General features: G+C 42.2%; 2 protein-coding genes across 3 annotated transcripts in view; both read right to left on the reverse strand.

Annotated features, from left to right (window-relative positions):
• Window positions 1-1,686, reverse strand: part of GOLGB1 (golgin B1) — an 81,051-nt gene extending 79,365 nt beyond the window's left edge. Inside the window, exon 1 of the mRNA XM_049877721.1 lies at window positions 1,534-1,686. The gene's annotated coding sequence lies outside the window, so the exon portion shown is untranslated. The remainder of the gene's footprint in view (window positions 1-1,533) is intronic.
• A 9,379-nt stretch (window positions 1,687-11,065) lies between these two features.
• IQCB1 (IQ motif containing B1) overlaps window positions 11,066-26,944 on the reverse strand; it is an 83,302-nt gene continuing 67,423 nt past the window's right edge. For both annotated transcript variants that reach the window (XM_049877745.1, XM_049877734.1), the window contains exons 12-14: window positions 21,191-21,322; window positions 17,062-17,218; window positions 11,066-15,975 (exon numbers count right to left, since the gene is read on the reverse strand). In XM_049877745.1, the coding sequence (XP_049733702.1) occupies window positions 15,746-15,975; window positions 17,062-17,218; window positions 21,191-21,322 (519 nt within the window). In that variant the 3' untranslated portion in view covers window positions 11,066-15,745. The remainder of the gene's footprint in view (window positions 15,976-17,061; window positions 17,219-21,190; window positions 21,323-26,944) is intronic.

Consider the following 26,944-nt stretch of genomic DNA (forward strand, 5'->3'; position numbering starts at 1 on the left):
AAGTTTATAAACGATTTATTTTTATAAACAACAGTAAAATCGGCATCTCTTTAATTAATTCATTCTCATTCAACTGTATTCGGATATGCTTTCCTGAATACAAAGAAGTAAAGTGAAGTTGCTCATAACCCTAATTCACTCAACAGGAGTGTGTCTTATATACTGTTGCTATAGGAAACCACAGGTCCTGATTAGGAACACCAGGGACGTGTCTCCTCCGTTGTGACGCAACTGCTCCTTCCCTGTTCAATCTCCTCCTCCCCCCCTCCCCCAGAAAAATCCCAACCGACCTATACCAAAAAAATCCGTTGCTGTCCAGTGGATTCCGACTCATAGCGACCCTAAAGGAAAGAGTAGAACTGCCCCATAGAGTTTCCAAGGAGCAGCTGGTGGATTCAAACTGCTGACCTTTGGGTTAGCAGCCGTAGCTCTTAACCACTACGCCACCACGGTTTCCAGCCAACCCATCCCAAAACCCAAACCCACTGCCGTCGAGTAGATTCGGACTCATAGCGACCCTATACCCATAAAAAAAAGAATTTTTTTTTTTTTTTTTTACCCATACTCCACGCAAATTCTGGAAAGGCCTGCAGCCTTTCAGGAAGGAGTTCTCCGCGTCATTTGCACAGAGCTGTTAAGATCCTTTAAGTGCTCAGGAAGTGCTTCCAACTACCTCTAAAAATGAAAGTACTTATCCAACGATTTTAAATCTCTCTCTCCCTCTCTTACACTGACCTCTCCCTATTTCCAGCTACAGACAACTGGAACTGTTACTAGTAAGCAGACACACACACTCCTCACTTGTCAAGGGGCTCACCCTCCCCTTCGCATTCCTACACACCACTCCCTTTCTGCAGAATAAACTCCCTCCACACCATCAGGTTCCCTTCCCTTTACCAGCCTGCCCACGTCTGATTTTGGGGATTTTAGTGTTGATGGGATCGCAGGGATCGTCCCTCTCTCCTCATCTCTGCGATAACCCTTTAGCACTAACAGAATCCTTGGACGGGCCCGGGTTCGCACTGGTCTGTCCAATGTTGCTGTGATCTCCGCCCTACACTCCGCCTTGACTTGTTTGGGTCGCGCTCCCCCTTCCGGACACTAAGTTTGTTTAGGGCCTGAGCACAGGTTCGTCTGGGACGTGAGCTGCTGCGCGCCGAGGCCGGCCCCAACAGGCCTCTCAGGAAACGAGGGGGGCGCAGCGGACCGCCCCGGGCGCCTATGCTGGTGGCTCCCGGAGGCGCCTCAACAGCCGGGGCTGCCAGGGGGCAGGACGCGCACCTGGGCTCCGAGGCCGCGGCGTGAGGCGGCTCCGAAGCCCTTCGGCGAGGCCAAGAGGCGTTTGAGAGACTAGTACGAGGCCTGGGAGGTGAAGAGAGGCGGGTGAAGGGCCGGATCCCGGACTGGAGGGACAGAGGGGCAGGAGGGCTGGGACCCGAATGTCGCTGCTTCGTGAGCCCCCGCGGCCCCTGTGGCTGGGTGGCCGTTAAAGGCCTTGCAGAGGGGAGGAGTTGGGGAGCGTTCCCCACTCACCTGCAAGGCGACTGCCAGAGGCTCCAGCCCCCCCGTTCCCAATCTAAGCCACGTCAGCTTGGGACTCCAGTACGCGACACCTACCACCGCCGCGCCCCGCAAGGGACTCAACCACTCGCCGCCTGGACGGAAGAGGCTATTAGGCTACCGACCAATCAGGGCTTTCGGCAGGGCGTTACCCGGGAGACCAGGCACGCCTTGATTGTTACTAACCCATCTGCTATGACGGAAGCCAATCAACGTCTGGCAAGGCTCAGCTTCCTTAAAGAAACAGCCGATGGGCTCTCAGGAGTGGAGGAGGGGGCGGGGTCATCAACGAGTGAGTGTTCCGGAAGCAGATCTGGGAAAGGGCCGGAAATGGCCGGAGGGCGGGCTTTCGGGGAAAGGTCAGGCGTGTGGCGTGTGAGGTGAGGCTGCTGCTTTCCTCAGATCCTCCGGCGCGTTAATTAGGGTACGACTTGGGCTTCTGCGAGGACGTCTGACTGCGAACACCAACTGCCATTAGGATTGTTGAATGAACTGTGAGAAGGGAGTGAGGACAGGGGTTTCGCTGTTAAGAGTTCTAAAATAGTGAAGCCGGAAAGAAGCCTTTCTCTGGAGTCTCATAGGACCTTTTCATTTTATTGGTGAAAAATGAGAACCAGAGAGGTGACCTGATGTCAAGTTTTGTTGATCCGAAGACAAACAGCGACTTAGTAACGCAAGTAGGACCCGGAGGCTGTATGAAAGAAGGTCAGAGATGTCTCCGAGAACATGAGTAAGAGAGAAAATAGTGAAAAGTAGGAAGATGAGTCTTCCGAAGTGGCGGATGAGCTGGACCTTCAGGAAGGAGTGAGATTTGAGGACTCAAGTCCTGGAATGGGAGCCAGGGAGGCGCCCCAGCAACAGTCACCGAAATCACGCACGCTTTCCTGAAGCCCCTAAGGAAAGAGGGGAAAGTGGCCAGCTCCCATCACCTGTCCTATCAGGCACCCTCTTCACCGTAATGTTAGTCTTACTATGTGCCAGGCATTCGGCTAACCCATTATATGCATCCTCGTCCTCTGGTTTAATGCCTACATAACCCTTTGAGGTTCAAGCATCAGCTCAGTAAGAGCTAACACAGCAGGGTAACCAAAAAGCTGGCATGGCTGCTTATAATTAAGCACTAACTTTGAGCTTGTGCTATGTGGACTCTATTAGAGTGGGTGGCTAGACAAGAGGTCATAAGAGGACCAGAGATGATTGCTATCAGCAATACATAGGAAATGCAAATTCAGGAAGGGAATAGGAGGTGATGGCTGGAGTAGCAAGTACCTGGGTCCCCTCCCACCCAGGCTTCTGAATGTGCAGGGGCATGGCGGAAGCAATCTTCACTTGCATTTTTCCTTCCTGGCTGACTTGCATGGGTGCTGAGCCACTAAGATAAGGCTGAGTCTGACACCACTGTAAAGTACCAGAGAGCCAAGGACAAAGTCAGGTGTTCTGTATGTTTCTATAATGATATCAAATCCCATAAGGTGTAAATCACTGTTATGCTTTCAAAATACACATGTATAGCATTCAATATGAATTTAGAACTAGAAATATGTCTACATTTGTGAGGTTCTCTAACATTATGGGTCATTAGAAACCTATAGCCCCATTCTAAGCCCATTGCCCTCGAGTCAATTCTGACTCATAGCGGCCCAATAGGACAGAGTAGAACTGCCCCATAGGGTTTCCAAGGAGCACCTGGTGGATTTGAACTGCGGACCTTTTGGTTAACAGCAGAGCTCTTAACCACTACGCCGTCAGGGTTTCCTTAGGAACATATAGGTCATAAAGCGATTTAGAAAATTTTTGAACTTAGACATTGAAGACAAAAAAAAAAAGTATGTGAAATGTGGTAAACAACCTTTAAGTTGACTTTCCCCTGACGTGCTGTGATAAAGAAGAAATAACAGTTAATCTTTATAAATTTGAGATATAAATCTAAACAACCTCCCTAATCTCTAACCTTGAAGAAAAGATAAGTAATTTGACTAATCTCTAACCCTGGAGAAAAAAAGTTTACTAGTCTTTGACATCACACTGGCCATTATCGTGTGGTGTGGAGCCAAGGGGACAAACTCACATATAAACCTTAAATTTCTGCTCATTCACTGAGAGAAACCCAAAAAACCCTGAGAGAAGGCAGAGGCAAATACCAAGAGCTTGCTAAGACTGCTAGCTGCCACTGGCCTCACCCCAACTACAAGGAACCTCCACCAAGTTCAAGTTGAGGTTAAGCATTCCTCCCAAGACCTTTCATTAAAGGTAAAAGCCTGAAGTCTAAAGATTTGGATGCTGACCATTGAACTGACATTGTACTTGTTAATTCTGATTTTCCGGTTCTAAATGAATGTTGTAAGCTCTTACTTGTGTGCCTTGCCATGACTACCTTGCAATAAACTAAACAAGTTTATGCATGTCAAACCTGAGTGTCTATTAATTTCCTAAGATAAAATCCTCCAGAAACCAGAGCTGGAGTGGTGGCCACAGCAGCATCCAGGATCTATAAGGTACTTGAGAGATGTCACAGGATACAGGTCAGGAAGCAATCACAGTGAAAAGAGTTTTGGGGAGGAAATTTGAACTATGATAGAGCATGATTTGATGGTAATTGGGAGAAAGGGAAGCTGTTAGAGGTGAAATTGTGCCTCCTAAAAGATATGTTGAAGTCTTAACCCCTGGTGCCTTTGAATATGACCTTATATGGAAGTAGAGTCTTTGCAGATGTAATCAAGTTGAAATGAGCTCATAATGGATTGGCTGGGCCCTAAATCCAATGGCTGGTGCCCTTATAAGAAGAGGGAAATTTGGACACAGAGTGAATAAGGCCATGTGACAACAGAGATTAGATTGATGCACCTGGAAGTCAAGGAGCACTAGGGATTGCCAGCGACCACAAGAAGCTAGGAAGAGGCAGGGAAGGACCCTTTGCTGGAGCCTTCAGAGAGAGCATGACCCTGTAGACAGCTTGATTTCAGACATCCAACCTTCAGAACTGTGAGAGCATAAATTTGTGTTTTTTTTTAGCCACTAAGTTTATGACACTTTGTTGCAGCAGTCCTGGGAAACTAATACAAAAGGGGACCTTGGATCTTGACTAGAAGAAGGGGCACCAGAGCTCAGGACTAAGGGTAAGGGAATAAAAGAATGGAGGAATGGATCTGTGGTCAGGTAATCTACCATGGCCTCTTGAGAGTAGAACCTGAGTTGCCGTACACATCCTAAGACCATCTAGGTGTCCCATTATGTCATCCCTATATTCCCCTAACCTTCCCTATGTCCTCGAAGTCATCTCTACTTTTTTCAGTTTCTTGTAGTAGCATTCAGTAGTTTTGTTCTTATGAGGGTCAGATGGGAGTCTATAGGTCATTATGACTACCTTGGAAGAAGGGATTTACCTGCCTCACCAGGGACACTGCAGCTCTACTCGTGAGGACCACAAAGGGACAACTTACCAAGCTGCACCTCACTCATGCTGGTTACCTCAGAGCAGCATCTGTGTAGTCCTGTATGCAGGTGAGCACCTGGAAAATGGATCACGGAGCTTTCCATGACCCCTTCCCTGATCCGACTCAAATACCCAAACTCATGTCAGACGTCATGTTGTTGTTAGGTGCTGTCGAGTTGGTTCCGACTCATAGTGACCCTATGTACCACAGAATGAAACACTGCCTGATATTATGCTATGCTCACAATTGTTGTGCTTGAGTCCATTGTTGCAGCCACTGTGTTAATCCTTCTTATTGAGGGTCTTCCTCTTTTCCTGTGAGACTGTACTTTACCAAGCATGATGTCCTTCTCCAGGGACTGATCCCTCCTGACAGCACGTCCAAAGTATGTAAGACGCAGTCTTGCCATCCTTGCTTCTAAGGGGCGTTTTGGCTGTACTTTTCTGAGACAGATTTGTTTGTTCTTCTGGCAGTCAATGGTATATTCAATATTCTTTGCAAACACAGTTCAAAGGTTTCAATTATTCATGTTAGACATTGTGTTCGATCTCACAATTTGGCTGCTTTCCCAGAAGCGTCATGAACCTTATAGACACTTAGGGAATGTTTACCTCACTGGTAGACCCTGCATCAAACACTCATATGTAGATTTTACATGTAGAGGACAAAGGATTATAAAGGATATAATCCTTTATCCCCATTAACAATTCGACTCTTATGTGGTATATTACAAATGAAGGAACTGACATTTAGTGAGGTTGAATATCTTGCCCAAGGTCGTACAGGTGGTAAGTAGTAGAGCCAGGATTCAAATTCAGACATGTAAACACTATACTGTACAACCTAGTAGTCGGCAGTCCTTGGAGTTCCTAGGCTTACAGATTGATCTGCCTCCATTGCCCTCAGATAATATCTGTCTTCCCTGTATGTGCCTGCTTCTGTGTCTTGTTTGCTCTTTGTATCACTCAGAAGTGAATAGGCTGCTGATGGGAATGCAAAATGGTATAGCTGTGGTAAAAAATAGTGTGGCACTTCCTCAAAAAACTAAAAAGAGAACTACCATATGACTCCGCGATTTCACTCCTAGGTATATATCCAAAAGACTTGAAAGCAGGGACTTGTACACCAGTGTTCACTGTAGCACTTTCACAATAGCCAAAAGGTGGAAACGACCTAAATGCCCATCAACAGATGAATGGATAAACAAAATGTAGTACATGCACATAGTGGAACACTACTCAGCTGGAAGGAAAAATGAAGTTTTGGTACATGCTACAGTATGGATGAAGCTTGAAGACTTTATACTGAGTGAAAAAAGCCACAAACGGACAAATATTGTATGACCTTGCTTATATAAAAAGACGAAAAAAGGTAAATGTATAAAGATCAAAGTTTATTAGTGGCTACTAGGGTGGGAGGGAAGGGTAAAGAGGGGGGTTGTTGTTGTCGTTAAGTGCCATCGAGTCGGTTCCGACTCATAGCGACCCTATGCACAACAGAACGAAACACTTACCCGGTCCTGTGCCATCCTTACAATCGTTGTTATGTTGAGCTCATTGTTGCAGCCACCGTGTCAATCCACCTCATTGAGGGTCTTCCTCTTTTCCACTGACCCTGTACTCTGCCAAGCATGATGTCCTTCTCCAGGGACTGATCCCTCCTGTCAACATGTCCAAAGTATGTAAGACGCAGTCTCGCCACCCTTGCCTCTAAGGAGCATTCTGGTTGTACTTCTTCCAAGACAGATTTGTTTGTTCTTTTGGCAGTCCATGGTATATTCAATATTCTTCACCAACACCACAATTCAAAGGCGTCAACTCTTCTTCGGTCTTCTTATTCATTGTCCAGCTTTCACATGCATATGATGCGATTGAAAATACCATGGCTTGGGTCAGGCGCACCTTAGTCTTCAGGGTGACATCTTTACTCTTCAACGCTTTGAAGAGGTCCGATTGCCCCAATGCAATGCATCTTTTGATTTCTTGACTGCTGCTTCCATGGCTGTTGATTGTGGACCAAAGTAAAATGAAATCCTTGACAACTTCAATCTTTTCTCCATTTATCATGATGTTGCTCATTGGTCCAGTTGTGAGGATTTTTGTTTCCTTTATGTTGAGGTGTAATCCACACTGAAGGCTGTGGTCTTTGATCTTCATTAGTCAGTGCTTCAAGTCCTCTTCACTTTCAGCAAGCAAGGTTGTGTCATCTGCATAATGCAGGTTGTTAATGAGTCTTCCTCCAATTCTGTTGCCACATTCCTCTTCATATAGTCCAGCTTCTTGTATTATTTGTTCAGCATACAGATTAAATAGGTATGGTGAAAGAATACAACCCTGATGCACACCTTTCCTGACTTTAAACCAATCTGTATGCCCTTGTTCTGTCCGAACAACTGCCTCTTGATCTATGTAAAGGCTCCTCATGAGCACAATTAAGTGTTCTGGAATTCCCATTCTTCGCAGTGTTATCCATAGTTTGTTATGACCCACACAGTCAAATGCCTTTGCATAATCAATAAAACACAGGTAAACATCCTTCTGGTATTCTCTGCTTTCAGCCAGGATCCACCTGACATCAGCCCCCACAGTACGACAAACTGACAGACATGTAGGGGAAGGGGGTGGTTACGGTGATGGAAAAATCACATTGATTAAATGGAGGGTTTCATAGCGATTGTTATAATTGCTGTGAATAAGTTGTACGCCTGTAAAAAGTTGAATTGGCGAAAGTTGAGTGATAGATATATTTACAACAATGACAAAAAAAAAAAAGAGAGTAGCTGCTAAGGCTGCTTATGTACAACCAAACACCTCATGGGATTTGGTTTCTTGGTTGAGAGGTTTAGGGTCATGGTTTTATGGGACATCCCAGTTAATTGACCTAATAAGGTGTTTAGTGCTTCTGTTCTACTTCCTAGTTCGTTACATAGTGCCTGGGGTCTTAAAAGTTTGCAGTTGGCTGTTCAAGGCACGACAATTGGTCTCTATCCACCTTAAGGAACAGAAGAAGGAGAATCAAGAATAGGAGGAGGAAATGGAATGTGTGGCTGATTGTTCAGTGAACAACTGCCTTCCTTCTTTGCCATGAGACCAGAAAAACTGGATGGGGCCTGGCAACCACTTCTGAACATTTTGATCAAAGATCTCTAGAAGAAGCCTTATCAAAGGGGGGTGGGGGTGGGGGGTGCAAAAAAAATTCAAATTCTCATGGAACCCAGACTTTCTGGAGCCATGGAAAATGGATGAACCCTCAAAACTACTGCCCTGAGATAATCTTGAAGCCTTAAACCAAAAATATTCCTTAAATTCTTCTGAAAACCAAACAATACTTAGCTTCACTAGTAAAAAAAAATGTCTGTCTTGAGCATTATGCTTTTTTAAGAACTATCTACATGGAATCAAGTTGACAACAGCAACTTGAAGGAATAGATAGGAAGCTAGGGGGCAGTGAGTGTATGTTAATGGGGAAGGAACAACTCAGAGATCGATGCTGAGAGTGGTTGCACAACTCAAAGTCTGTAATTAGTGTCACTGAGTTGTACATGTAGAAACTGTGGAATTGGTGTATGTTTTGCTGTGTATATTCTCACAACGACAACGAAATAATTAAAAATGACTAGGCTTAAGATGCTTACACTGATATGGTGCCATTAACATAACAAAGAAAACCCTGTTCCCAAAAGGGATTATTTCCACAAGTATAGGGGTTAGAATTCCAAAACAAATTTTGGTTGGATACAATTCAATCCATAACAAGGCTTGATGACTTTTGTGTCATCCTTTTGAACCCCTCAAAACTGGAATGTAGTACAGCCCTTGATATGTATTTTCCTGCCTACTTCAAGGCTCCTGGTCTCCACAGGTTCCTGTATATGGCCTATCTTTGAGATGTGGGGACCTGTTCTGTCTGTGGAAGGAGCCCTGGTGTTGCAGTGATTAAAGCACTCGACTGCTAACCAAAAGGTCGGCAGTTTGTTTCCACCGGCCTCTCCGTGGGAGAAAGATGCATACTGCTTCTGTGAATATTACAGCCTTGGAAACCACATGGGGCAGTTCTACTCTATCCTACAGGGTCGCTATGAGTTGACTCAACAGCAACGGGGTTGGTTGGTCTGTCTGTAAAGCTGCAGGTGCTTCCTTGCCTCCTGCTTGATGAGCGCCAGGTTGGGAAGTAAGTGTGGCAGGTTGGACCCTGTGAGGGCTTCAGGTGTGGAATAAGCAGACCTCCCAGGTCTAGGACTCTCAGAGGCATCAGAGATGCTGGGGATGCAAAAGCTTGGTGGTTCCTGCTCCTGCCTTGGTGCTAAGACCCTAATACCTGCCTTCTAGCTCTCACCAAACACCCTCAAGCAGCACCACCTTGTCCAAAGGTGAATAGGGCTGAAGAGGAAGCTGGCACATGGTAGAGGAAGAGCGCTAAAGAGGACAGACATTCTTGCATGGAGGATGGTAGGGGTCACCTCTCAGCCCTAACCTGGCTGGGAACTGCTCCTCTAAGAGCTGAGAAAGAGATCACTGTTAAAACTCCCACCATGTTGGCAGGAGTTAGAGATGCCAAAGCTGTTTAACTCAAAGGCCTAGAATAGGCTAGTGAGGCCTCCATTAACTCCAAGAGTCTTCCCCCTAGAATCTGTAGGCTCTGGGTCCTTCATGGAGCCTTTGAAGCCAGGCAGGAAACCAAGGGTGGGGGAAGGGTCTAAGCTTGGATTCCAAAGGGGACAGAGCCATGGTGTTTTGTAAAGGAGCGCAGTGTTTATGCCACAATAACTCATACACTATTATTACTCCATGAATCATTACTGAACATTTACATTATATGAGGAAGTCATATGGGGAGCAATGGTGACTTTCTCATTCTGGGGCCCCTGAAGCCAGGGACATGAACAATCTGAAGCCAAACAGAAGGAAATTCCTGGAAGGAGTGACCATAAAACTCTTATTCAATATTCATTCAACAAATAGTAAACATAGACCATGTGCCAGGCACTGGTGTGGCTGATTTTTGATCCAGGATCTAAGAATGAATCCCAGGCCTCTAAGTAAGCTTTGTAAAGGATACTTTTCGAGCCCATCAATTTGAGGAATGTTCTTATTTAGGAGATGTGGCAGACCCCTCTTTTCAGGAACTCCCAAGTACTGTAGCAGTTCCTCAGGATACAGCTGTATTTGATGAGTTAAGATATTAGCACCTTAAAGAGGTCACTGGAACTCAAGTTACATATCAAACGAATATCTCTGATTTGCCTCATAGGTACTTTCAAGGACTCTTGTCTCTAAAGCTTATTCTCCCGATATTCCTATCAAAGAACATCAGTCACCAGGACTAACAAGTCATCACACCATTGGTGATATAACTGATAGATTTGAAGATTTACATGTAGCGCAGATACTGTGAGAAGGTATGATGTCAACTTCGTGTGTCTTACTTTGCTTAGGTGTGTCTTCCTCAATAAACTCTCCTTGATCTTTATCAGAAGATCATTTCTTAATAATTAAGAGGTTTTCTCCATTTATTACTTAGAGTAGTAAGCATGCTGCTTAGGAAAGTGTATTCGACCTAGAGTTAAAACCAAATTAATTAATAGGTTTCGTATAACCGGAAGTTAACATCCTCCTTTCTGATCCCTGAAGGGAATGCAGCCCTAGCCTCTGCCTCTTGCCCTCTTTCTCAGCCCCCTGGATTACCTTCTCATTCCCCTTCCTTACACCCATTTCAATTAGGCTGACAGGTGCCAGAAATACAGCCCGATTAATATGAATGAGGCGTTTGGCTGCATAATTCATGGACTGTAGACATGGTAATAAGATGCTTAATAGGAATCATGTAGATACACAGGTGTTGAGTCATTGCTCCCTGGGAGCTGATTTTCCACTTAGATATGTGACTTCCTTTTCATGCCTGGGGGTAGTACTATACATTCCACAGACAGTCATCTAGGACCTTCTCTCAACTCTGTCTTATGGCCTCTATGGACATTCAATAAAGCCAATTTGTTCATTCCATATTTATTTCTTGTCTTTTATTTTTATTTAATATTCTCGTTATTGTTTCCATTTGTTTATTCTTGTGAAAACCCAGAGCACTTGAAATTGTATCTTTTAATGGCAGGGAAAGCCCACTTTTGCATGTGTGCTAGACAAATCCACACTCAACAAATAGTTACTGAGTCCATCCTTTTTGGTAAACTCGTCGAAAAGAGTCTTTTCATTTCCTCTGTCTGGAACACTCCTGTTCTACTCCTTCAACTGGCCAGCTCACCCCTCAGGTCACTTCTTAGAGGGTCTTTCCCTGACCATCTCCCAAACTAATTTAGTGACTCTCTTGTGTACATTTATCGCTCCTTACAAAATACCAGCGATCACACTTCAAATAATTTGTTTAATGATTTTCTCTCCTAATGGCATGCAAACTGTATACATGCAGGGACTGTGTCTTCTGCATCTGGCACAGCGCCTTTTACAGTATAAATGCATCTATAGATATTCTTTGACTGAATGGATGTTTCTTGGAGTTCAGCATCTCTGACATAGTGCAGAGACACCTGGTCAGATACTGAAACCTCTGTCATTGAACCTTGCGTATTATCTACAACATGCATAATGCAGGATGGGGGACTTACATAAAGTGGTGATGAGCCATCTGCATGTTAACAATTAAAAGCCGACATAAATTCAAAATACCAAAAGACTGAATGAGTGATTAAGTCAAATGAGTAAATGGTTATATATGTCCTGGGTTTAACTAACTTGGGCAGGTTAGTTTCTCAGCTTCAGTATTCACGTCTGTAAAGCGGACATTATAAATGCTCCTATCTTATAGAGCTGTCGTGAAGATTAAATGAGACAGTGACCATAAAATAGCACAGAATCTGACATATATCAGACAATAAATGTTAAGTATTACTTAGTAGTAGTAGTATTGTCATTATTGTTAGATTCCAGGGAAGGGTCAAAATGGGATGACTCGGGGAAGAGTCTATGAATTGCCTATTTTACGCTCTCGAGTAGGCGAGGCAGCAGACCAAGTGCGAGACTATTTAGTCCTGAAACAATCGTCTACGTCAGCAGTTCTCAAACTTGTGGGTTTCAGGACCCTGAATACACTTACATATTAACCAGGACTCTAAGGAGTTTTGTTTAGGCTGGTTATAATCCAGTGATATGCCGGTAAATGTCCAACAACCAGAGGGGATTTTATGGTGCGTACTTACTGATTTCTGTGGTGTAATCACTCCTGCCATGCCTGATTTCAAGCTACCAATATCAATGTGCCATCACTGACTATGAAAAGATATGCAGGAATATTACATATATATACATATGTAGTACATATTACATGTTACACACACACACTTACGGAGCCCTGGTAGTGCAGTGGTTACGAGCTTGGTTGCTAATCAAAACATCAGCAGTTTGAATCCACCAGCCACTCCTTGGAAACCCTGTGGGGCAGTTCTACTCTGTCCTATGGGGTTGCTGAGTCGGAATCGGCTCGACGGCAGTGCGGAAAAAAAAAAAGGGGGGGAAATCAAGTTTCCACCATATAGCTACAACAGACATATTACTTTTGTTGTAATTGTAAGATATATTTAATAATGGTTGTGTTTAACAACTAGTTCACAATATTGCTGAAAATTTTAACAACCAGCTTTGGCAATCCAGTAAGAGAAGGCTTCAGCACACCACTAGTTATATCTGTCGGTATTTACTGTATTAGAATTAAAACAGAGAAATATTAAAAATATTTATGGATTCATTTACGAGTAATAATACTCATTACATATTAACATAAATAATGTATTTTTATGAAAAATATATTTTTCAAAACAAGTGTTAGGGAAAGGAGTGGCATTTTTACATGTTTGCAAATCTGTAATATTTAGCTTAAAAGAAGATACCTGGATCTTTATATGGGCTTCTGCGTTCAGTCTGTTGTGATTTGTTTTGTTTAAAGTGTATGAAGAAAACCCAGCTTCATATAGATAAGAATTAGAAAAGAGTATCTTAATAGCCTTTTCAGATAATTGTGGATATTCTTTTTTCCACACCATAACTCATTAGACGGTAGTTGCTGAACCCTCCTGCAAATTAAAACCATCCAGGGGGCTTTTTACTATGCCTTCATGCTCAGTCCCCACCTAAGACTAATTAAATCAGATATGTGCACAAACATCTGTATTTTTCAAAATATCCTAAAACAAAACAAACATACAACAAAACAAAACAAGAACCTAATGGACCACAAGTATCACAGCCTCCACCAGACTGAGTCCAACACAACTAGATGGTGCCTGGCTACCACCACGGACTGCTCTGACAGGGATCACAGTAGAGGTCCCGGACAGAGCTGGAGAAAAATGTAGAACAACATTCTAACTCACAAAAAGACCAGATTTACTGGTCTGACAGAGACTGGAGAAACCCCAAGAGTATGGCCCATGGGCACTCTTTTAACTGAGTACTAAAGTCATTGCTGAGGTTCACCCTTTAGCCAAAGATTAGACAGGCCCACAGAACAAAATGAGGCTAAAGAGGCATACCAGCCCAGGGGCAAGGACTAAAAGGCAGGAGGGGACAGGAAAGCTGGTAATGGGGAACCCAAGGTTGAGATGGGGGGGGGAGTGTTGACATGTCATGGGGTTGGCAACCAATGTCACAAAACAATATATGTATTATTTAAAGAAAAACTAATTTGCTCTGTAAACCTACATTAAAATATAAAAAACAAAAAACCAGTTGCCATCAAGTTGATTCTGATTCACAGTGACCCTGTGTGTGCAGAGTAGAACTGCTCCATAAGGTTTTTGAGGCTGCAACCTTTCAGACGACCGCCAGGCCATTTTTCCAAGGCGCCTCTAGGTTGGTTTGAGCTGCCAACCTTTCACTAGTAGTCAAGCACTTAATGGACTGTACCACCCAAAAACCAAACTCACTGCCGTCTAGTCAATTCTGCCTCATAGAAACCGTACAGGACAGAGTAGAACTGCCCCATAAGGTTTCCGAAGCAGTAATCTTTACAGAAGTGGACTGTGACATCTTCTTCCTGTGGAGCGGCTGGGTGGTTCCAACTGCCCACCTTTAGGTTAGCCGCCAAGTGCTTAACTGCTGCACCACCACGGCTCCTTTCCTGTGCACTCCTGAAGATGAAATAGTTTGTTTCACAGAAACGGAATCCCATCTCAGTTGCCTTGGCTGTCTTGAGGCCTCAACTATCAGAGGATGTCAAGAAAAATTATTTTTGTAGATTATCTGGCATTTTCTGTTTTTCAGGTGGAATCAACACTTTTGTATAGCTTTCTACATTCTAAGTGAAACCAGAACTCACACCTGCTTATTCTTACAGATGGAAATCATAATTTTATTAATATTAATTTGAGAAGAATAGGCATTATACTATTTGGACCTCTCATCCAGCAATACTGGTAATTATACTCATTTATACAAAAACACTCTCAAGGATTGTCATGGAATTGTGTCCCCCCAAAATATCTGTCAAGTGGGCTAGGTCCTGATTCCCAATGTTGTATGACTGTCTACCATTTTGTCACCTGATGTGATTTCCCGATGTGTTGTAAATCCTATCACTATGATGTAATGAGATGGATTAGTGGCAGTTATACTGATGAGATCTACAAGATTAGATGGTGTCTTAAGCCAATCTCTTTCGAGATATAAAAGAGAGAGGCAAGCAGAGAGATATGGGGACCTCATACCACCAAGAAAGCAGCCCTGGAAGCAGAGCTGCTCCCAGACCAAGAGAAGACTGACGACAAGGACCCTCCTCCAGAGCCAACAGAGAAAAAGCTTTCCCCTGGAGCTGATGCCCTGAATTTGGACTTCTAGCCTACTAGACTGTGAAAAAATAAATTTCTATTGGTATTTCTATTACAGCAGCACTAGATGACTAAGACAAGGATTCTTACGATATGGAGTCTACGATTTGTTAATTGATTTTAATTTAAATTTCATAGTGTTTCAAACACAAATTGAGGTGGTTTCTGGTACTAAAACACAATTTAGAGTAAAGATAGAGAAATCAGAAATTATTAGCTTAGAACCAAATAATCATATGGCACCTAGGATCATAACAGAAATTAAGCATTATATTAGGCTCTAGGATTCCTAGGACATAAGACAAAAAGGGGAACAATGGGTTATACAGTTCTCATAGCTTAATAAAAAAATGAAATTTTATCTGGAGAAACTTTTCCCACATTAAATTCTAGGAAGAGTTTTTTTTATAGAAATAATAGCAGAAATGGGTTTGACCACTATTTTGTAGAAAATGGTGAAACATCCTTTAGTTGACCATTTCTTTTCCTCGTCTTAATAAAAGCTGAGAGCACAGTTCCTGTACTAACAGAGAAACAGGAATTCTAAACAACAAATGGGAAAAGTTGAAGCATGCCTGACAAGTCTTTCAGAACTGCTGAAAATATTTATAAAAAATTTTGTTGGAAAACAGCAGAAACAAATCTCACATTTAATATAAATAGAATGCCATGCTGAGCTAAGTTCCACAATAAAAGCCACAAAAATTTCTGTGTGGCCAGGGATAGGCCTTGTGAGAAAAGACAAAGAAATGAGCTAGGGGTAGAAGATAACTGTTTGCTCACTGTCTGCATGTACCGACTGAAGAGGAGCCTCTGGAAAACAATGAGTTATGATAGCCCTAGTCTACCAGCATGACAGAGACAAAACCAATATAATCTCCTGAAATTTAAGATTTGTGTCAGTTTTCTGAGTAACTCCTTAAGGGGGTTTGGTTCCACCAATGAATAAAGTTCCTAATTCTATACTAAGCTCATCCTTTGGGACATCAATTTCATCCCCTGGTTCTTCTTCAAGCTTCTTCCACCAGGGTGCTTGTATGTGCTTTAAGGTGGCGAGATGGGCCTGCCTGGCCCTGGCTGCCACAGGCCTGGATCTACTGATGAAGAGTTCAGGTTCTTTCCCCTCTGCCTCCTTCAGACTTGGTGCTCCTGTAGTAAATAGAAGATAAACAAGTGAGTGGAAGAGTTCTGTGCCAAGCAAGTATGAACCTGGAGATCACAGAGCTGGAACTCTGTTATAGCAGACAGGGAAAAGTTCCGACACTGAATCTATTACCCTTGGTAGCTGCGGATGATATGTAACTACTCACAAGTGTTTGCTATGGCTGGTAGCAACTTCCCTCTCTAGATGTCTCCCCCTAACTTCCATGTTTAAAAGAAAAGAATAAAAAAAGATGTAAATTTCTTTTAGATGATTTATTTAAAAACAGGAACTTTTACAATGATAGCAGAACCCTATCCTGTAGATACAAGGCACGGTTACAGCCACTAATCCGTTCAAAAATACAAAATTCACAAATAATGGTCGTTAAATAGAGAACACTGGCCCTTTTTGCCCCACATATACTAAAAGAAATCCCAGAGGCTGACTGAAACTCTAGCTTCACAGATGGGATCTCATTAAATGGACCAGTGGTTGTGAGGAGCAGATGAATTAATTTTTGTGAATGTATTTCTTTAAAAATTATAAAATGCTCTACAAGTGAATGGTACTATAACCATTCTCACCATCTACTTGTGAAATATGCTCAAAAGCTTTCGAGACCACATGTGGCTAGTAGGGCTCAGCATCTTTGAAATCAATGTTTGTCTCAGCTGATACGTATGAATTACAGGACTGAGGGGAAGCAGTCAAGGAGTTCATGGGATTGGCATCATTTAATAACCTTGTGTGCCAATACAGGCGAGGTCAGCACAACAGGACTAAACCAAAAGCAAAGAAGTTTCCTGAATAAACTGAATGCTTCAAAGGCCAGCGTAGCAGGGACAGGGGTTTGGGGACCATGGTTTCAGGGGCCATCTAAGTCAACTGGCATAATAAAATCTATTAAGAAAGCAAAGCAAAAAAAAAAAAAAAAATCTTGTGTGCTGGTATGATCTGGATGTAGAAAGTTCTGAGTACAGAAGATGGGCTAAAAGACCATTAGACGGTATTTTCTTTCTGAAGATTTTAGATGTCACAAGTCATACATAGGCTGCTGCCTTTTAGGAAACAAAAACTGAATGCACACATACTCATTAACTGCTCAATGTTGGTGTTGATCTGAGCCATCAGAGCCTCCCTGTGCTGCTGGGCTCTCTCCTCTAGAGCCCTGCCCATAAAGTAGTGTTGCAGTCGTTCTTGAGCCTGGGCATGGAGCTCCCTGCTGGCCGCATCTGACATCTGAGCACTCTGGGGATAAAGAACGGAAAAACCTGTCACATATATATCAAAGTGCTTCACCCAACCATTGAGCAGAGGTTCTGGAATGCTCAGCTGTCTCTCATCATATCAACGGAATCTTATGATTGATGTCTACCTTGTACTCTTGCAGAAGCCATTAAATAGTCTCTTAAGAGAGTTTTAGATGAAAATGTCGGTGGGGAAGTTTCTTTTTGGTATGCTCTCATACTGTCTTCCTTAGACAGTGTGGTATTCTCGGAGAAGAGTAAGATGGAGAGATCATGGTGAAATTACAAATAGTTTGGAAAAGACACTGGCCTAGAAGAGAAGTAACAAGGCTCATTCCTTTGTTTCACACTATCACCTAATAACTGGCTTACTTTTTATCCCATGATGTTGTAACTGCTTTTGGTTTCACAGAAACAAGGGACAAAATCAGCCAAAGATCATATTCATTTGGCCAGCCAGCTATTTCAAGGGGAAATTATGTGGACAAGGATGAAATAATCTTAGTTGTGAAACCGGTGAAGGCTCTGATACCACAGCTTTCTCAAACAGACCAGTTTCTGGATCTTGGATGCGACCCCATTCTGCCTAACACCTTACTTTCCAACCACAAGATCTTAAACAGCTAGAATTTGGCTAAATCAGTGTTTTTTTGGGTCAATTATAATATGCAACAGAATCAAGAGACATCTTAAAAAGAGAGATACATGGAGCCACACCAAACCTACTGAAAAAGAATTTCTTGGGGGAGGGAGCCTGAGTATACAATTTTTGTAAAGGTATTTAAAATATGTAACCCTGAAGAAAACTGCTAAAGCCACGCAAGTCCTCTCTACAGAGCTTAGGAACCAATGCTGTTTGCTGGATAGAAGGCACGCGTCTCTCTCTCTCTCCATTCTGACTCTGCCCCCAGGGAAGAACTTTCAGTTGTGCTTCTGCCCCTCCCCAGCTCAGTTCTGGTTCTCCGCCAGAGAAAAGTTATGAATATGACTGATCAGTGCTTGAGAGATTCAGTGATCATATTTTATTAGTGGCCAGGCTGGCTGTGTGTTAAAAGCTTAGGACTCTTATTTTTATTTTTTTAGCACTTAGGTTTTAAATTTTTTTTCTTATACAGCTTTATTGAGGTAAAAGTGACATACAATAAACTGCTGAGCTTCTCTGCTGTTCCTCTTTGCTGTGCTGTGACCTGGGAACTCTCTCAAGGCAGTAAGTTACTACGGGGCTGACTTTGTTCCCTCATAGGGCTCACTGTTCTTCAGTGATTTTAGAAACTATTGTTTCATCTATTTTATATCTGTCCTTCAGGCAGGTGGTAAATTCATTCCTGTTACTCCATCTTGCCCAGAAGCAGAAGTCAGACTTTTTTCTACTGTCTAGCTCTGTGTAAGCACAGAGGGTCTGGCATGCAAGAGTAGGCTTGTCATACTCTCCTCCACAGGCTCACTTTAGTGTGTGGGTCCCTAGATTCAAGCTAGTGGGAGCGGAAAGCAGGAGGCCTTAGTTCTGCCTCCTGAACTAAGCCTTGCTGTCCAATTCAGCTTGTACCACTGCTCTGCTCCAGTAGTTACCAGCTACATGCTCAGCTATTAGTACATTTGTACCCTGTATTCCATTTGTATAGTTCTTTGCATAAAGCTCTTTTGTTTGGGAAGTTCTAGAGGAATGGAATGGTGAGTGGTAAGATTAAATATTATACCAAACCTCTAACATTAGTCACCCAGAACTCTCAGATTTTAAGGGTGTGTGTGTTTGTGTGTGTGAGAAAGACAGAGAGAGAGAGAGAAAATGAACCTAGAGACAAACAACAACACAGTCACAACAACATGGATGTGAAAAGTATTAATATACATTGTGAGTGGCTGGTTTAATGAGGTTAATGAGAATTCTGGTTGGCTTAAAAGGATTAGCTGCCAACCTTTCCCCATAAAATTAAAGAAGTATAGAAGCATGGGAAAAGCAGCAGGAGAGAAGAATGTAGATGGGACCAGCAGAGGTACAAGTGGTTAGAATTAATGACAGGAGTGGTAAGTTACTCTCAAGGCAGAAAGGAAATGACCTACAGAGATGTAAAGGTTAAAAACTCAGAAGGAAGAAGCAAATAACACCTGCTCTTCAGTACTACAGTCAGAGAAGGTGAAAGATACAGACAGCTCTACTGGGAAAAAAAAGGACAGCTCTGGTGGTGCAGTGGTTAAAGCGCTTGACTGCTGACCAAAGGTGGGCGACTGGAAACCACCAGTGGCTCTGTGGGCAAGGATGTGGCGGTCTGCTTCCACAGAGATTTACAGCCTCGGAAACCCTATGGGGTTGCTATGAGTCAGAACAGACCCAATGGCAGTGGAGTGGGTTTACTGGGAAAAGTGCTGGCAGCGTCATAGTGATTAAATCATAAGAGGCAAATAGTCAAATGCTATATATACCTAATTAGCTCATGGAGGTTCATTACCAGTGCAGCAGAGTAAGTACCACACGTGCATTTACGTGAGTTGAGTGTACCTATGTGAAAATGAATGTTATCTACTGACTGACAGCTACACATACTCTTTCTAGAAGGTTTACAATAACCAAAGTTTTGCTGTACTATTACAAAGAAGCAGTGACCATGTCTTACTGATGTGGTGTAAGAAATAACTTATTTGAAGCAAATTCCCCTTTACTACTGACTATATATATCCTTATTGTCTGTAATAGTTAAGGTTGTGTGCCAGCTTGGCTAGGCCACGATGCTCAGTGATTTGGCACTTACATAACGATGTAATTTGGCAGTTATGTAATGATGTGGTCATCCTCCATGTGATCAGCCAATCAGTTGTAAGGGGAATTCCCTTGGGGGTGTGGCCTGCATCCCAGATATATACTGGATCTGGCAAAGCTCTGCCTCATTCTGGCAAAGCTTGCTCGCTTGCTCTGGATCTTCCTCCTCATCTGACCTCAGGTCCCTGGGACTTGAGCCAGCAGCCTGCTGTATTACTGCCTGCTGTCTTAGTCATCTAGTGCTGCTATAACAGAAATACCACAAGTGGGTGGCTTCAATCAAAGAGAAATTTATTCTCTCACAACCTGGTTGGCTACAAATCCAAACTCAGGGCATCAGCTCCAGGGGAAGACTTTCTCTTCTCAGCTCTGGAGGAAGGTCTTTGTCATCAGTCTTCTCCTGGTTGAGGAAGTTCTCAGCACAGGGACCCCAGGCCCAAAAGACACACGCTCGTGCTCTTCATTCTCAGTGGTATAAGGTCCCTGTGTCTCTCTGCTCACTTTTCTCTTTTATATCTCAAAAGAGACTAGCTTAAGACACTATCTAATCATGTAGTTCTCATCAATATAACTGCCATTAATCCACTTCATTACATCATAGTGATAGGATTTACAACATAGGGAAATCCCATCAGATGACAAAATGGTAGACGATCATACAATACTGGGAATCATGACCTAGCCAAGTTGATATTTTTGGGGTACACAATTCAATCCATGACACCTGCCAATCTTGGGATTTGCTGGCCTCTAAAGCCTTTTTTTTTTTTTTTTTTAAAGCCTAGAGCCAGCAGTCTGCTAATCTGACCTGCCAATCTTGGATTCATCAGCCTCCTCAGCCTGCGAGCCAATGGCCTGCCATCTGACCTGCCAATCTTGGATTCGTCAGCCCCTGAAGCTCCATCAGTCAGGAGAAGCCTCCAGCCTGATGCCTGGCCCATGGATTTGGTATTTGCCAGCCTCTACAACCATGTGAGCCATTTCCTTGAGAGAAATCTCTCTCTGTATATATATATACTTATGCTTCACTGTATTTGCTTCTCTAGAGAACCCAGCCTAAGACATGACCCAATTCCATTAAGTCTACGGTAGTCCATTAATTCTATGCATTACTAATGCCAACAACAAATGTACACATACATGAGACATTGTTCTGTTGGTGATTATCATTCACGAGAACACTGTAACACTGATATCATGGCACTGAGGCCTACATACCGGGTGTCTCCTCACATAGACATCCACTCGTTGCTTCAGTTCAACCCTGCGTGCATCAGTGAGCCCTCGCAGTCCTTGCCAAGGAGCAAACAGTTTCTTTTTCTTACGGCATTTTGCCAGGAATTTAAGAGCCTGAAAAAAAAATAAATAAGGTTTGCGGTTTTTCTCCCCTAAAAGTTAATAAAAATTCCAAGCAGCCTGGTAATTATCATAGAAATCTTTTCTCCCTACAACATACTGTAGAGACAACACTGCAACAGTGGTTAACTCCGAGTGTGCATGGGGAGGGAGATGGGATTATGATGGGGTGAAGGAGGACAGTGACTTTTTATCTACATTTTTCTGTAGTGTTTTAATTTTTTACAAGGATATACTCATGTATTATTTGTGCAGTAACCAATAAAGAGAAAAAAAATCACTGGGTTCTAGTCTCAATTCTAGTCTCATAAAGTAATTCTAGGCAAGCTGATTTGACTCAATAAGACAGGTTCTATGTATGTAGAAAACAGGGACTACAATTCCACTTAGCCTACAGAATTTTAAAGATCAAAGAGAGAGTACATAACAAAAAACTTGGTAAATGAGAAAATATAAAATTGTAAGTTAAGCTGCTGCTGATAAAAGTACTTTCTGAATGCCCGTCCTCATGCCCTTGAGAAAGGACTCTTAGTAAAATAAGAAATCTTATAAAAGGCAAGATCAAACTCTGAAATTATTCTGCCCAATTTTTTTCTCTCTTCTCCCTTCTTTGTAGTTTTTATTCTCATCAAAGTTACATATGCAAATGTTAAAGCAAGGGTTGACAAATTACAGCCCACGGACAAATCCAGCCCACTGCCTGTGTTTCTGTGGCCCATGCACTCAGAATGGTATTTTATATTTTACATGGTTATAAAAAAGTCAAAAAGGAGTATTTTGTGACATGTGAAAATTATATGAAATTCAAAATTCAGTGTCTGTAAATAAAGTTTTACTGGAATACAGGCATGCTCTTTTGTTCACGAATTGTTTATGGCTGCTCTAGTGCTATAATCGACTCAACGGCACTGGGTTAGTGCTATAATTGTAGCACTGAATAGTTGCAACAGAGACTATATGACTTGCAAAGCCTAAAACATTTACTGTGTGGCCACTTACAGAAAGTTTGCTGACCCCTGGCTTAAAACATCAAGTAATTGTATTGTTTTAAGTGTCAAATAGTTCTACAAGAATTGTGACCAAAAACGAAACAGAAGTGTTCTCTGCCCACCTACCTTACCCCTTCTGAAAGGCAGCAGCTTTAACTTTTTCAGCTTTTTCTTTTGGTGTTTATCTCCATCTGTGATTTTTCAGATACAGGTATCTCTACTGACTTTCTTGTATGTAAGATAAGGATTTAGCTCTCTTTCCCTGCCTATACTCCCACACACTTTCTGTATCCCCATCCATCCAATATCACTATATAATAATTAGTTAAATCAATATTCAGTGTTTATAAAATTATGACTACATAAAGGCCATTCATTTTGAGCCACACAGTATCCTCTGATTACTTTTCCTTTCCTGCACATTTTTTACATTCTCTCGAAGTAATGTTTCTCTTGCTTTTCCTCTGTGCTTTAGTTTTCAATGTACTAATCATTGATTATATGTCACAAACTGCCTGAATTGTCTATATATTAAAACACATGAGACGTGCTACCAAATTTGTTTTCTTGGACACACTTTTTCGGAAGTTTTCTGCCCTCGTCCAATCTGGACTGACTGTTCTCTATACCTGGTACACAACTGTCATCCTGGGATCTCCATTCACCATCATCTGGGAGATTCCTTTTCATCCTTCCCTTGTGTTTCTTGTATTCCATGTTGTCTTCTTTCTTGATTTACTCCCTTGTTTTAGAGATTTTGCCATGTCTAAAAATGTCTTTGAGGGAACCCTAGTGACACAGTGTGGCTGCTAACCGCAAGGTTGATGGTTTGAACTCACCAACCTGTTGTTGTGGAAAAGATGTGGAAGTCTGCTTCTGTAAAGATTACAGCTTTGGAAACCCTGTGGGGCAGTACTACTCAGTCCTACAGAGTCACTATGAGTTGGAATCAACTCAACAGCGATGGGTTTTTTTTTTTTTTTAATGTCTTAAGTCTTTACCCTTGACAGCCTTACTCCAATATCTTCTAGCTTCCAATGTTTCTGTTGAGAAGTCCTTCTGCTCCCAGTACTTCACAGTAATGTGCCTTGATATGGGTGTTTGTCTGACCATTTTATTGGACACTCAGCAGTCTTTTTAATCTAAAACACAACAGTCTGGGAAATCTCGAGTTATTTGATCTCCTCTCCTCTGTTTTCTGTTTCAACTGTTTGGGTGCTTGACCTCCTGGACTGGCTATCCCTTCTTTTTGTTCTGCTTTCTAGTAGATTCCCTGAACTTTTTTCACCTGCCATTTTATTATGTTTCTCTTTCTTTTCTGTCAAATTTTACTGTTTGCTCTCTTTTTTTTTTTGAAATAGTATCCAATTCTTGTTTCATGCATTATGTTCTCTTTTCTCTGTGAGAAGAGTTTTTTTTTTTTTTTAAGTTTTCTTATCTTTGCAATGTCTCTATTTCTAGTAACTAGTTTTATTCTTCTTGTTTTAGCCTGGCTTCCCTCAGATATCCAGTGAAACTTATGTTTCGGCTGAAATTCAAGGACGGGCACTAAAAAGCTATTAAGAAATTCTGGCCAGGTGGGTAGGACTTATCTACTCTGTGTTTCAGTATGTTGTTGTGTGCTACTGAGTTGATTTCATCTCATAGTGACCCTTTATAACAGAATGGAACTGCCCCCATATGGTTTCCTAGGCTGTAATCTTCACGGGAGCAAATTGCCAGGTCTCTTCTCTTGCGGAGTGGCTGGTGGGTTTGAACCACTGACCTTCCAGTTAGCACTCTGGGAGCTGAGAAGAAAAAGAAGACTGGTTTCAAATATATTTGGTACTTCCCATTTGAGAGATCCTGTCCTTTCTTCATAGTCTTCCTTTTACTTGATTTTTCTTCCTCGCCTCTCCTCTCACTCCTCCACCCGTTGCTTTTAGTAGCACTCTGGGCTTATACTGCTCTGCTGGGAATTTCAGAGTAACAGGTCCAGAAAAGAAATCTCTGCCCCATATCAGAAAAGCCCACCTTCACTTTTCTGTCTTTAGTCTCATTCCCTCATTGTTATTTCAAGACTCTCTGAAACTGTATTTATTTCCCAGATTTTATTTACTTTCTCAACTGCCACTGATTTGTTTCACTCTGTGCTTCTGTGGTCGGTCTGTGATGAACATGTGTAATCGTGCTATTGTACTTTTCTGCCATATCCAAGGAGCAAGAATCAGCTGTCAATCTGGCTTTAGAGGTCAGACACCAGTAACATCGCTTTTTTATTTTTTAAGAAACAAGAAAGCAAGAGAAAGGCCTAGAGCTTTCCTAAAAACGAAAAGGCAGCGAACTCTTCAAATTTAATTCCAATACTGTACAATTGCAGAGAACTCCAGCTTCTCTATGTAAGTAAGCGTATGTAATTTGAAACTGTAAGTTTACATGGTTTTCTCAAGGTTTCCCTAAAGCTTCTGCTTCTGCACAAAGTAAGGGTGGGAGAGAAGTTAGACAGCAGCTCTGGCTTTTCTTTTGCTGCCAAGAACAGTAATGACCAGTTCCTACTAAGGGACAAATTCGGTGAAAGGATAGTCCCCCTGGGTTTATCCCATCTACTTATTTCAGTGAAACTGATTATTGCCTTTTCTTTCTTACCAATGTGAACAGCAGTACCAATAAAAATATAATTTGAATAACATATGCATGTCCAAGTTTTCTAGTAGCCACATTAAAAAACCAGTTGTTACTGAGTTGACTCTGACTCGTGGTGGCCCCAGTTATGTCAGAGGAGAACTGCCCCACAGGGTTTTCAGTGGCTGATTTCTCAGAAATAGTTCGCCAGACCTTTCTTCCCAGGCACCTCTGGGTAGACTCGAACCGCCAACATTTTAATTAGCAGCCGAGTGCATCAACCATTTACATCACCCGAGGACTCACAGCCACATTAAAGAAGTGGAGAGAAAAAAACAAAAAACAGGTGGAATCAATTTTAATAATTTATTTTATATAACTCAATATATGTAAAATCTTATTTCAACATGTAATTAATATAAAATTATTAATGAGATTTATATATATATATATTTTTTTTCATACTAAGTCTTCCAAATGCGGTGGCTATATGTCAAGTACTCAACAGCCACGTGTGGTTACTGGCTATGTATCTCTTAGAAAAAGATGCTTCAAAAACATGGCAAGATGTGGCCTTTCCTGACCATTGCTCTGTTCTAATTTTCTCTGATAATTTTTTTTTCTTGCTTCTGTGTACTTTCTCCCTAAGCAATGGATAAGCTGAGGTATCTCTGTTTATAGCAAAGGACTCCTTTGGAAGTATATAGCTCATCTAAATCAGACATGGTAGTAAGCTTAATAAGGGCCCAGCTGATCCTCTGGCAGAAAAGAGCTTAAAAAGGAGGCAGCCATGAGGTAAAAGGATTAGAAAGGAGTCAATATAGGTTGTCCTATAGCAACCCTATAGGACAGAGTAAACTGCCCCATAGGGTTTCCAAGGCTATAATCTTTATGGAAGCAGACTGCTTTATCTGTCCTCTGCACAGCAGCTGGTGGGTTCAAACCACTGATCTTTTGGTTAAGAGCTATGCTTAACCACTGTACCACAGCTCCTTCCACCCTTGATACCCAGGGGTGGATTACCCAGTAAGCAAGGCATGCATGAGCTTAACTGTGTTTACTTACTAATCTGTAGCAAATAATTTTACGTGAATTTTGCCACATCTTTGATTTTTTAAACATTTTGTTCAATGATACTCATGGGTTAATCCTAGGCTGGCCTGGTCTAGTAGAGGGTAGGTAGCAGGTGTGGTGTGTGATTCAACGATGGTGTAGGACTGTCTGCTGCAGATTGAGCTTGAGACTCCCAGAAAAGCCTGAAGAAGAGCCTGAAGGAGAAGGAGGCTGACATCTTTTCCTGTTCCCCCAGTATTTGCTCTACCCTGTTTTTTGAATGGTTTAAAAAAACTTTGTAAAAAGTTAATCAGAGAATTTGACGAAGCTTATGTACAGATAGAGAGCTGCTGTCAAGTCAGCCCCAACTAATGGCGATGTTGCCTGGTCCTACTTCATTCTCATGTTTGCTAGCATGTTTGACTCCACTGTTGCAGCTATTGTGCCAATCTCTCTCATCGTGGGCCTCCCACACCCTTGCTGGCCTACCGCATTAAACGTGATGTCTTTGTCCAGTGCGCCCGCGACTGATCCCTCCTCATGGTCTGTTATGATCTATAAGGTTTCACTGGCTAATTTCTGGAAATGCATCACCAGGCCTTTCTTCCCAGTTTGTTTTAGTCTGGAAGCTCTGCTGAAACCTGCCCACCATGGATGACCCTGCTAGTATTTGAAATACTGGTGGAATAGCTTCCAACATTACCATATCATGCAAGCCACCACAATACAAAAAATGGACTGATGGGTGATGTACAGAGACTGTTCAAAATCTATCATTGTATAAAATTGGAATTGACCTAAAAGTTCAACAACAAGGGATTGCTAAACTATTACAGGACGTAAAACTCTACTATGAAAGTTAACCATGTAAAAAAAAAAATAACTGGATATTTAGGAAAACTGGTCATTAAATGAAATAAACAGCCTTGTGCTATGCTTCTCCAAGGCAATAAAATAGTGCTATACTTCAGGT

Source organism: Elephas maximus, chromosome 1 (assembly GCF_024166365.1).
Source record: "Elephas maximus indicus isolate mEleMax1 chromosome 1, mEleMax1 primary haplotype, whole genome shotgun sequence".
Classification (NCBI taxonomy): Eukaryota; Metazoa; Chordata; class Mammalia; order Proboscidea; family Elephantidae; genus Elephas; species Elephas maximus.